We start from the raw sequence: 12,505 nt of genomic DNA, 5'->3' as shown, positions 1-12,505 counted from the left end.
GTCGTGTCCGTTGCCAGGGTTTTCCCTATGTAGGCATCTTCAGCATCCATACTTCCCACAGTTTGGAAATAGGGTAAGTGGTGCCTGTCAAACAGCTGTGCCTTGGAAACTGTGTCTGTTCTTCGTCCCACTCCAGACACTTCCAAGCATCCTCAGTGTTAGGGGCTTAAGAGCCTGTCTCTATAAGGGATCTGGGAATCCTACTTTCTTAGGAACATAAACCATGTTATGTCCCTTCTATAGCTTTGCTGCCATTGGGATGCACAGTGGTGTTTCTTTTCTGTTGTTGTCGTTGTTATCGTTATTATTATTTTGGCTTTTTGAGACAGTGTTTCTCTCTGTAGCTGTCACTCTGTAGATCAGGCTAGCATCAAACTTAGGGATATGCCTGTCTCTGCCTCCTGGGATTAAAGATGTACACCACCACAGCTGACTTACTGTGATGTTTCTGTAGCTACACCCAGATATTGTATTCAGCAACAAGCTGCAGACACTGCAGCGAGAGATTGCAGTGTTGCTGAGCAGGATGACTGAGTGTGGGCCTCGCTCGGCTTGTGTGTCACAGAGCAGGGCAGCTGAGGGCTGGACGTGAGACAGATTGCAGAGCACCTGGACTGAGCAAGCCACAGCAGAGCGGGTTTCTCAGTGCCTCAGCCGAGTCTGCTGTCTGTCAATGTCTCTGATCTGGAAGGAGAAAGTTCTTTGTGTTGTGAAAAGGAGCACACATAACCAGCACAAAGGTGCTCAGAGCCCTGAGGACAAGGCTAGAGATGTGCAGGCAGATAGTTTCCAGTGGCCCTTGTGACACAAAGGATGGGCTGTCCATGGAAGACCCACTTTCGGGAGGAATCACACCTTCACTGTCTGGTCTTTCATGAAGTTTTGGGTCAGCAGCACAGCCTTGCTCTGTTATGCTCACTCCACCTGCCCAACAATAGTGCCAGGAAGTATTTTGCGTCTAACTGGGAGTCTGAACATCCAGAGCCCTCACTGTTCCAAGGCCATTAGGAATCAAAAGAGGCCCTTGTGTCCCAGGATTGCACTTCTTTTAGGTCTTAATGTATTAGCTACTCCATTGTGATGCCTTTAAAATGGTCTCCGCACTGGACTTGCTTGCTTTCATTAAGAACAAGTTGGAAAGCTGGAGAGATGGCTCAGTGGTTAAGAGCACTGACTGCTCTTCCAGAGGTCCTGAGTTCAATTCCCAGCAACCACATGGTGGCTCACAACCATCTGCAATGGGAACTGATGCTCTCTTCTGGTGTCTGAAGACAGCAACAATGTACTCATATACATAAAATAAACAAATTTGTCTCCTCGTGTAGTAATTAAATTCAACATTATTTTTCCTCTCATTTTTCAGGAGAAATTTATCTGTTTTGCAAAGGAGCAGATTCTTCAATATTTCCCCGAGTGATAGAAGGCAAAGTAGACCAGGTCCGGTCTAGAGTGGAGCGCAATGCCGTGGTAAGTCCCTGTCTCTTCTGCAGACCTCAGTTTCTGACTCTTCTCAGAGCCACAGTGCTTTCTGATATTACCTCGCCTTCTTGTTTGCTGACTGGTAATGGGGTGGGGGTCTGGTTTATGCTGGAGACTGTTCTCCTGCTGAGGCAGCTTCCATCTGGCCTCTCAGCCGCTCCTACCAGCACTGGAGAGCCAGAAAGACCCCATGCCTGGAATTACATGGCCTTCTGCCTTAATCTGTAAATCTAGGTTGTACTATACAGACATTCCAGATACAGCGCTGTCACATTCCCTCAGAAACAGTCCCCACAGGGTGCCACGAAAGGCATGCACTGAGCTTCACTGAACTTATTAGAGCAAACTTCTTGAATTCCTGATGTTAACTCTGATTTCAAATGGGCACATTGGGGATTCTGACCCCTTCTGCTAAGGGTCACCCCCAGGGACGGGAGACACGTTTTGTGCCAGAGAGCACACTACCATAATCTATGCTGCATTTTGTTCTGGAAGGTTCTCTCCCACCTGAGAATCATTTTCCTTAAAAGAAGTAGTTTGTTAATTATGATTGAAGTACATCTTTTTTTAAAGGCTTTATTGAGCTATAGTCAGTAAACATTAATGTGTTCATATTGAAGATATAAAAGTAGTTAAGTTTTGACTTACAGTTGTAGAAACATCACTGCTACGGTGTCCCAGGAACCTTTGCATTCCCCTCCTGCCAGCTCTGCCTCACTCCACCACTGTTTGCTCTCACTGTGGATGAGGTCTTACCTTCTGGAGTGTTCTTATTCAGTAGAATCCCGGGTCCATTTCTTACCAGGCTCTCTCACAACACACAACATTTCTGAGATCCATCTGCATGGGTGTGCATTATGGCATGGTGCTCCTCCTCTGGCTGAGCCACCCATTCATCTGATGCCCAACTTCCTCATTTGTTCACCTGTCGATGGACATTGGAGTCGGACAGACTGCCAGTGTGAACTGTGGGTCCTGTGTAGACCCTCCCCTTTTCAGGGGTGCCTCCTTGCCGTTGCTGGGCTTGCTGTCCATGTTCATCTTTTTTCTTTGTTGTTTTCCCATGGATGAAATCTGGTTGTGGTGAGTGGGTGCAGCAATGCTCGTACTTTTTCTGTCCAGGACTCTGAAGTGTAGTCTGTGGGCTTTTACCAAGATTGGAAAGTTTTCAGTAATGCATTTGCAATGTCATGTGTCCCCTCTGCTGCCTCCTCATTTGTCTGCCAGAGCTGGCTAGTTGATCCCTGTCATGTGGACTTCATCCCACTGCTGATCACAATCTCGAACTTTCACCATGGGCTGTTAGATCTTTCACACTTCTGCAGATCTAGAATTTAATCAGAGATGTGGTGGATCTCCTCAGAAACCACTTGTTCCTTCAGGCTGTGACTCTATGTTATTCACTGATTTGCAACAGTGCTCTCTGCCTAGGGCCCTTGGCTACTCTGGGAATGTGTCGTCTGCCCCCTGTTAACTGCTTGTGCCTGGCTTCTGGGCCTGTTCATCCATTGTCCTCCTCCTGACCCTTCAGAGTCTTTGATTGTTACCGCATCTGCCTTAGTTAGCGCTCTATTGTTGTTGTAAAACACTTTGACCAAAAAGAACTGGGAAAAGAAAGGTTCACTAAGGCTTACACTTCCCAGCCACAGTGGGCCAGTGTTGTCTCAGAACTGACATGTGAGACACAGATTCTTTTCGTTGTATATTCCCTTCCTCCTTAGAGCAACTTTCTTTCCTTCTAAGCAGCACTAATCAAGAACTAAGACAGACAGGGAAGTACAGATCAACCCTAACCCTAATTATGTAAAAGTGTCTGTCTGTGGAAATGTTCACATCTGTCTTCAGGCACACCACATCACCAAGCAGAATCCAGAAGCACATTGACAGGAGACATAGAATGAGCTCATTTTGACCCCAGAAACAGAACATTTCATACATGCATCCCACTCACACAGTCAGAATAATAGACTTGAGACAAATGGGCCTTGGCCCCCCGAGCTACAGAGAAGGGACCTGGCAAAAATCAGGGTCTGTCCTTAATTTTGAAGTAACAGACAGGATGAGTAGATACATGTCTCCTTAGTAACACCGTAGACCCTGCTCCCAAGGCAGTGTGGGTGTCAGTGGGGAGCACTGGAGGCATCCGCGTACAGCGTACAGCGTGCAGCGTGTAGCGTGCAGCGAGGGAAGGTTCACACCTCAGTCGCTCATTGAGAGGCCGGCCTGTGTCCCACGCAGCAGGGATTTTAACAGGTAGATTCTCTCTCCTCAGACAGATCTAGGTTTGTGTCAAGGTGACTAAACCCAACCAGGACAGCATCCCTCAGACTGTCCTAGAATCCTTAGACCCATCCTGCAGCTCAGCCCAGGAGCTACTCAGTCAGCTTAAACAAGTAAAGCTTTGTACAAGTAAAGGCAGTTGTAGGAAATGCTGAGAGGACCGTTGCTTGCTTCAAACCCAGTTTGTCCTCTGGTCGCTTGTTTTGGTATGTTTAATCACAACTAAGAAATTGATGCCAAATGTAAGATTTTGAAGCCTTTACCCTCTGTTTTTCTAAGAACTTTATAGTTTTAGCTGTTAAATTTAAGACATTGATCTTACTTTATGTGTGGTGTGAAGGGAGCTGTCTTGTTTTCTGTTAAGTGGGTGTCATTTTTTGGACCCCGTTGTTGAATGGCTATTTTGTTTTGCTTTGTTTTCCCTGTTCAATGATCTTGTTTCTCTTGTTAAATCGTCTGGCCAGAGGTTTCAGGATGTTTCTAGGTCTCAGTTCCGTCCTGCTCCCCTCTGGCTTTCTCTGTCTGTCTGCACTCCAGTTCTGTGCAGTTTGCCTTACTGCCATTTGCTAGTAAGCCCTGGAATGAGACTGTATGCATGGCCAACTTTATTCTTCCCTAACCCTGCTGTGCTGTTCTGCGGACCTTAACATTCCCCTTGAGTTCCTGCAAGATCACCATTGGGAGTTCCACAGGATCACAAGACTCCACACATGGCTTTGGGTAGTGTTGTCATCTTAACAATAAGAAGTGTTGCAATCCACAGAAGCAGATGTGTTTCTGTTATTTGGTTCTTCTGAGATTTCTTCAGTGTTACATAGTTTTATGTGTGTTAGTCTTTTTCCTCCATGGGTACACACATTCTTGAATATTTTCTTTCTGATGCAATTATGGGTAGAATTTTTAAAATTTCTTCCCAAGGTGAGTGTGGGAGCCGGTGAGACGCAGCTGGCCTGCCTGTGCTGATGTCACAGCTGTGCCATTACTGCAGTCATACAGTAGCTCTGGGATTTCATGCAAGGTGGGGTGTGTGTTCTTTATGACATCTGGCTGTAAGATCTGGTCCTCTGACAGAGTTTGTGTTGCTAAATGCAAAGGCAAGACTTCCTGCTGCTCTTCACTTTGGAGCAGTTCTTAGGGAGCCACTATGAGCACACTCTGGGTTGCTTCTGCAGTTTTCAGTTCAGAGCATCACATAGGTCTTCATGTGATAGCGTCACATGTTACATTAGCCCGTTTCCTAGGCCAAGTCAGGCTGCCGTTCAGGGAGGAGTCCTGTTCAGGGAGTCTGGACCTTTCATAGCTGTGGGCTCCGTAGGTAGTGCTGCTGAGGAGTGCTTCCTCTGTGTTTATAAATGTCAGCACGAAGTATGACTGTGTTTTGTACAGCTTGGTAGTGTTGTATACAGGACTTTTTGTCGTGCTTAGTAAGAGGCCCCTGTGTCACCACAGTAGAAAGTCCCCTGAATACTTGTACAAACAAAGGCCTCTTCACTTCTGAAAGCTTTACTTACTGCTCGCAACACCCTACATTCCGGACAATTCTAGATCATTCTCTTTAGAGACTCTTCCTGTCTGATGATCCTTCTGACTTGTTAATGAAGCAGCGTACTCTGCCCCTGTGCCCCTCCCTCCCTCCCTCCCTCTTGAGGGATTATAAGAACCATAACCAGTGGGGCAGTGGGGTATGTCCTTCTCACTAGATAGGAGATCTAAGAAGTAAAATGTGACCTGAAGAGCTGAGAGAAGTGCTGAAAACACAGGAAACAGTTTTCAAAATCTAAAATGCAGAGTTTGAAATGCTTGCTTAGGAGGCCTGTGAGTATCACACCGTTGTACATGGATTAGGGTGAAGGAGCAAGAGACTCCCAAAGAAACCCCACCAGTGCCTCCCACCCAGTGAGAGTTTGCTGTGTCTTGGCAGGGGGAGGCACAGTGGCAGGTCTGTGCATTGCACACGCTCCACATGTGTTAGGTTCCCTCATCCCTAAGCTTATTTAATCTCCCCTGTACCCTGCATGAGGGTGAATCACCTTGTAGTCTGCCATCTCCCAACTTCAAACACTACTACCACAACACTGCAAACTGTTATCTCTCAGAAGCTCAATTGAGTTCTGTATCTGTTTACAGATTCAAACAGAATCTGTTTACAGTTCTACAGTGCACGTGATTGTCCATATTGACCAGGTATCATAGGTTATGGTTCTACAGTGTACATGATTGTTTGTATGGACAAGGCCTCATAGGTTACAGTTCTGCAGAGCACATGACTGTATTTCATGTAATTCAGTAATCCCTAGAGGGTGGCTGGGTTATGACTCATTCATTCTCTTCAGAGATGGGTATAACAATGGCCTGAGAATGTATTCAGCAGGTGACATGAGATTCACATTAGACACCGACTTGTGTTACACAGGAAGGGCTGCGAACCCTGTGTGTTGCATACAAGAGGCTTGAGCCAGAGCAGTACGAAGATGCTTGCCGACTGCTACAGAGTGCCAAAGTGGCGCTTCAGGACCGGGAGAAGAAGCTGGCAGAAGCCTACGAGCAGATAGAGAAAGACCTTGTTCTGCTTGGTGCTACGGCTGTTGAGGACAGGTAACCATGTCCGTATGTCTGAGAGGGGGCCATGAGAGTGGGGTGGGGTCAGGTAGCACATGTGTCCTGTGCCAGTGTGTTCTTCCCAAGGACAAGGTGCCTCTGTTTTCCCTCACAGTGACAGCCAAGAAATTATTATTGGGTGATACCGTTACTGACCACAAATGCCTGGAAGAACATTATACCTCCAAATAGTGAAAGTAACATCTTCACATTGCATCACATGTGGAAGTTTCTTTTCATGCCTTAGAAAGGCGTCATAACCATTTTCCCAGCTTCTGCTGGCTTCTCTGAATCTGTGACTTTGTATAGCTCAGTGTCCTCAGCATGGTTGTCACTGTTGAAGACAGTCACAGTAATGAAGTGGGCTGTTGTAAAAACCTGTGAAGTCGCTGAGAACATTTCTGAAATTCTCAGTTACAAGGTGAAGCCCAAGGCACATTGCAGTGTCCTGAGGGCAAGGCAGGAAGGGGAACTGCTCCTAAGATGGGCTCTGACAGCCTTTGTGTGGAGCCACTTGGGCAGCTAGCATGGCTTGAGTGAGGCCTCAGAACCTGGAGGCTTGGCTCCCAGGAGTACAAAGGGCTGAGTGGTAGCAAAATGAACCTTTCTCCTAGAGTACTTTTTCTGTGTAGCCCAGCTGGCAGACCATGCATCCTCCCGGGATTACAGATGCAGTGTCCTGTTGAAGTGATGTTTGATCACAAGCTACTTTTTTCAAACCCAAGCCAGCACATTGATAAACCTTCTTCTCTGGGACTCAGGCTCCTTTATATTGTTTCAGAAAATTACAAGATTGGCGGTGGTTTCATCATCTGTGAGGCTGTAATAATGGGATCTCTACACCTCAGGCCACAAAGCTTTGCCCAAGGAGTAGTCTGACTTTGCAGGACTCTGTAGAAGTGAAAGGTCCTATCAGATTTCACATAGTGCTGGCACATGCTAAACCACTGGTAAATGTCAGCTGTGGGGCCATGGGCATCGTTACCAGCATGGGATATATTACTTAGAGCCTGGATCCCTATTTAATAAGTAGCAACATTAGAACACACAGCACCACGAGAATTGATGGTGCCTTGTTTCCCAGCCCCGTTTTTCCATCCTGTTTCTGGTCGTAATGATTCTTCTTCTAAGGGCAATGATGCTGGATTATAGGATATGAGGCTCAGCCAAAGGACACCACACAGAGCAGCCTCCTTAAATAGCTCCTCATGGTTGGCAGAGCAGTGCAGCACATCCTATGTTCACTTGGACCTTTGGGAGCAGGTTCTGGTCCATTCCGCAGACCCTCAGCCACTTTGCACATGCTGCTCTGTCGAGCTGAGTCTTTTGATCGCGCCGTGTTTCTTGAAGTTGTTTATTTTGGTGGCTTTTGGATCCTGATCTCATGGGTTGCCTGCTCTTAGGCTCCAGGAGAAAGCCGCTGACACAATTGAGGCACTACAGAAGGCAGGTATCAAGGTCTGGGTGCTCACCGGGGACAAGATGGAGACAGCGTCCGCCACCTGCTATGCCTGCAAGCTGTTCCGCAGGAGCACACAGCTGCTGGAGCTGACCACCAAGAAGCTAGAGGAGCAGAGCCTGCACGATGTGCTCTTCGACCTGAGCAAGACAGTGCTGCGCTGCAGCGGGAGCCTGACCAGGGACTCCTTCTCGGGGTACGCGGCTGCTCCCGCCTCTCGGGGCCTCACTGGGGCCTGCATCCTCATGGGCCAAGTGGATGCTGTGGGTGAGGCCCCAGCCGGGGAGGCCCAGGCAGCCAGAGTCAAGCTGCTGGGTAGGGAATGTGGCAAGATGCTTTGAATGAACTGTTTCCACCCGCTGCTGTGCCCATGGATCCAGCATGGATGCCTCGGAATGCTGCCAGGGGAGCCAGAAGGCAGTTGGCAATGATGGAGGCTACTTTGCTGAGACAGCAGGATTGCTAGGTTGAGTCTTTCCAAGAATATCTGTGGGTTTATTCGTGCATTTTACAGGGGCACCCTTACCACTGTTGGCGAGTCATCTGACTCTGATCTGCCATCTTACATTTTTATTTATGTGTTCTGGTTGTCAGCATGCGGATGCCACAGTGTAACTTGGAGATTAGAGGACAACTTGCATCAGTACCTCCTCTTCTTGCACCATATATAGGCCGTAAGAGTGAAACCCAGGCACCCTCACTCACTGAGCCATCTCGCTGGCCTGTCATAAGAGTCATATCAATTTGGCAAAACAAATCAGCTCTCTAGGCATGGACAAGTTTGCATCTGTTTTAAGAGTGGCAAAGAGTCATTTCCGTGTTGATCTGCAGAGTTTGGGGTCACAGATGTGTTTGTGATCCTCAGGCCTAGCAGGGGCTTAGAGACTGCTCAGTGGCTAAGAGTGCACTGCTCTGGCCGAGGGCCCAGTTCTGGTTCCCAGCACCCACATCAGGCTGCTCCCAACAACCTGTAACTCCTGCTCCTGGGAGATCAGCTCTGCTGGTCTGTGCAGGGGTGTGCCCATCCCTACCCACAGATACATACATATTTAAATTATTAAAAATAAACCTTAAGCCGGGCAGTGGTGGCACATGCCTTTAATCCCAGCACATGGGAGGCAGAGGCAGGTGAATTTCTGAGTTCAAGGCCAGCCTGGCCTACAGAGTGAGTTCCAGGATAGCCAGGGCTACACAGAGAAACCCTGTCTTCACAAACCAAATAAATAAGTAAACAAATCTTTAAAGCCCAGCAAAAGGAGACTTTGACCATGTTCAAGCAGTGAGGTGACCAGGGTAGAAAGCCAGGGAGGTTAGAGATCTGCCCTCCCAAGGCCCTCCTTGTGTTGTCTCAGTACTGTGACTTACACAGACTCACAGCAGGCTGTGGCTGCTTTGCCTGAGCAAAGAAATTTTATTAAAATGTGATATATAGTGTAGTCCAAGAGGTGGATCCAGTACTGTAAGCAAGTGTCCTGATCTGTGGACTGGCACAGTGCCAGCCCCTGTGTGGTGTTGTGGATGTAGATTCAGCGACTGAGTGGTTCTCCCTTTTGTGCTCTAAAGGCTCTCTACAGATATGCACGACTATGGTTTAATCATTGATGGAGCGGCACTGTCCTTGATAATGAAGCCGAGAGAGGACGGGAACTCCTCGGGCAACTACCGAGAGCTCTTCCTGGAGATCTGCAGGAACTGCAGTGCTGTGCTGTGCTGCCGGATGGCACCCTTGCAGAAGGCCCAGGTCAGGAGCTGGCCCACCCATGGGCATGGGTGTCAGGCATAGGGAAGCCTTGCTTAGGGCTCACTGCCTCTGATGGCTAGACGGTTGGGGAGATGCCAGCATTTAAACCCGAGGCTTAGATCCTCCTTGAGGTCAGGCTTAAATGCCTCTCCTAGCCGGGCCCTGTAGTGCTTTGGGAGTCTACTGCAGGGGTGGGAAGGAAGCATGCATTCACTGCACCTTCTGTGTGCCAAGGTCAGTCGGGACTAGTGTCCCTCCCTTTGGACTCCAGACAGTCTCAGCAATCTCCCTGTTCTTGTGAGAACATAACCCAAATTGTCTCGTAATTAGGTCAGATGTCTTGTGTAATGCATATATGACTATGGTACCTTTCCAGAGTTCATAAGCCTGAATGAGGCGTAGCTTCACTGTGGCCTGCTTTGAACTGCTGATAAGGCAGTTGGAGCTGTTGTGTGGCCCAGCCAGTGTTGTTGTGTGGCCCAGCCAGTGCATTCTGCACAGTCTGAGAGCCAGGCTCGGGGACATGCTCACTTGCACCTGAGCTTGCTGCTCCAGTTAACCGGTGTCGCCAGGCACAGCCAGAATGTGCCTGGGCAGTGCTCAGAGAAGACAGGCTGGGGTGTAGGTACTCACATGCATCCCTCCTCTGCCTCCCATGCTTGATTCCATGTAAACCTTCTCTCGTCATTTCCCTGATGGCACTGAGACTTCCAGTGCTGTTTTTGGTTCTTGATTGATTTTATACAAATGCAATCTGTAGTTTCCCTTTGTCACAGTCTCATATCCTAATGCATTATACTTAAGCACAATGCATGTAGGGAAGTCTATGAAGAAATCGACTTGGAAATCAAGAAGTGAAGAGAAATCATGAAGGGTACACATTGTATTAAGTTGACATATTTGATTTTCACATGTGACAAGTTTCAAAAATAAAGTAGTGTTAAAAACAACTTTTAAAAATTGTTTGATAATAGGTGACATGGGATTTCAACACCTTTGTGCAGACTACAGTGCTGGCATTCGCCCAGCCTCTTTGATACCTGAACATAACTCTAATTTTGTCTTCATGTGTTTGTAGAGTCTTGTCATTGACCATATCTTAGTTTTTATGAGACTATTTGATCCTCTATGGAGGAAATCGTCTGAGAGCTGTAAGCAAACAATTTCCCTTTTCCTACACCAGCTCCATGTCTTTGTTGGTTCTGCCCAGTTAACATCAAAACTGAAACAGAGAAGGTAAACTCCATAAACTCCATGTTTCTTTCTTTTCCAGATCGTTAAGTTAATCAAATTTTCAAAGGAGCATCCTATTACCTTAGCAATTGGTGATGGTGCAAATGATGTCAGTATGATCCTGGAGGCCCACGTGGGCATAGGTAAGCCATTACTGCTCCAGGTAGACCTAGGCTGGGTCGTGTGTGCAGAGAGACCTTTGGCCTCCACCTGTGACTTGTGCTTCTGCAAGGGGACATACTGGGAAGTGGTCTGCTGGGCTTAGTTGACTCTGCCTTACCAGCCTGTTTGCCCTTTTTCTAGGTGTCATCGGGAAAGAGGGTCGCCAGGCTGCAAGGAACAGCGACTATGCAATACCCAAGTTTAAACACTTGAAGAAGATGCTTCTTGTTCACGGGCATTTTTATTATATCAGGATATCTGAGCTTGTGCAATACTTCTTTTATAAGGTAGGAAGTATTTCTTTCCTCCTCTCACAGTAGCCCGAGACCTTTGTCCGATAACTTAATGCTTCCAGGGTCATCTTTCACAAAAGGAAGTGAGCAGAGGAGTGGGTTGTTCCTGTAACGAGAGGATCCCATGCAGCCAGACGTTGGCGACTTTGTGGGTTCTTCCTTCCACCCTTCTCCACTCCTTTCCTTCCACCCTTTCCACTGCCTAACACTAGATAGAGGGGAAGGGGGCAATGTTACTGTCAGGCTACTTCCTGCTGATTAGGATTGTTAAGTTCCTTGGGGCGAATTTGATCTTCACCATCAGGGCATCGAATTATTTCCTCTCCTCTTCCTCCTCCTCCTCTTCCTTCTCCTTTTGCACTTCTTCCTCTTCTTTCTCTTCCTTCTTCTTTTCGACCCACAGCAAACATCACACAATCACAGAGAAAGACTGTCTGCAGCTGGCAAAATCACGCCCCTGCTAGAACCATAGTCACCGGCTGTGGAAAGTCCCCATATCTCACACCTGGGATTAAAATGAAAACAGTCCTTTAATATTTCTATGTTTTTCAAAGAAACCAAACTTCTTTCTACAATCCCTGACACTTATTGAACCCCGTCAGAGTGTAACATAGATGTTTGAGGGCAGTGTCTTCAGCCCTCCCCACGCAGGCAGGCCCTTTCTGCTGACTCTGTTCCCACCACCTTTGCTCTGAAGCCTGTGCACCTCCCTTCTGCTGCCAACTGTCACCAGGGCCACTATAGATGTGTACAGAAGCTTTTCCAACACCCATGCGGCTGCTGTGTAGGATGTCTGGCCCACTTGGATCAATCCCCCATATAAAGCATGATGTATTGACAGTGGATGGTGATCCCTAGACAAGCCCACGCATCTCTGCGATGCCCTTGAACTAATGGCTGCGTCTTATTTTTCAGAATGTCTGCTTCATTTTCCCTCAGTTTTTGTACCAGTTCTTCTGCGGATTTTCACAGCAGGTCAGTCTGATGCCCTAAATCGGAAGCTCATTCTTCCTTCCCAATGGGGGCCATGGTGAGAAAACAGTCCTCAGGAAGTGCAGACACACATCCGTGCAGACAGACAGACATCCATAGAGCTGGTGGGGCCCAGGTGCCATCCATCCCACTGCCCCTGGGTCCTGTCAGTAAACAAAGGTGAAAAAGCAGGCTACAGAGCTGAGGAGTTGCCAATGCCCAGTCTGGGTGCCATGAGGCTGGGTATGTCCCTAAATACAAGCCTGTAATGGCATAGCCAGTGGGCAC

General features: G+C 47.7%; 1 protein-coding gene across 6 annotated transcripts in view; it reads left to right on the top strand.

Moving 5' to 3' along the window:
• Window positions 1-12,505, top strand: part of Atp11a (ATPase phospholipid transporting 11A) — a 129,860-nt gene that overhangs the window by 97,305 nt on the left and 20,050 nt on the right. For all 6 annotated transcript variants that reach the window (XR_015048694.1, XM_085844203.1, XM_085844204.1 and 3 more), the window contains exons 17-23: window positions 1,364-1,467; window positions 6,173-6,354; window positions 7,761-8,012; window positions 9,380-9,557; window positions 10,831-10,933; window positions 11,094-11,239; window positions 12,161-12,220. Coding sequence is in view for 5 of the 6 variants with exons in the window: in XM_085844203.1 (XP_085700329.1) it covers window positions 1,364-1,467; window positions 6,173-6,354; window positions 7,761-8,012; window positions 9,380-9,557; window positions 10,831-10,933; window positions 11,094-11,239; window positions 12,161-12,220 (1,025 nt within the window). In the remaining variant the exon portion in view is untranslated. The remainder of the gene's footprint in view (window positions 1-1,363; window positions 1,468-6,172; window positions 6,355-7,760; window positions 8,013-9,379; window positions 9,558-10,830; window positions 10,934-11,093; window positions 11,240-12,160; window positions 12,221-12,505) is intronic.

Source organism: Mus caroli, unplaced genomic scaffold (assembly GCF_978045245.1).
Source record: "Mus caroli unplaced genomic scaffold, Mus_caroli_1 scaffold_10, whole genome shotgun sequence".
Lineage (NCBI taxonomy): Eukaryota > Metazoa > Chordata > Mammalia > Rodentia > Muridae > Mus > Mus caroli.
Note: the sequence above shows the minus strand (reverse complement) of the source record. Positions and strands in the feature narration are given on the sequence as shown.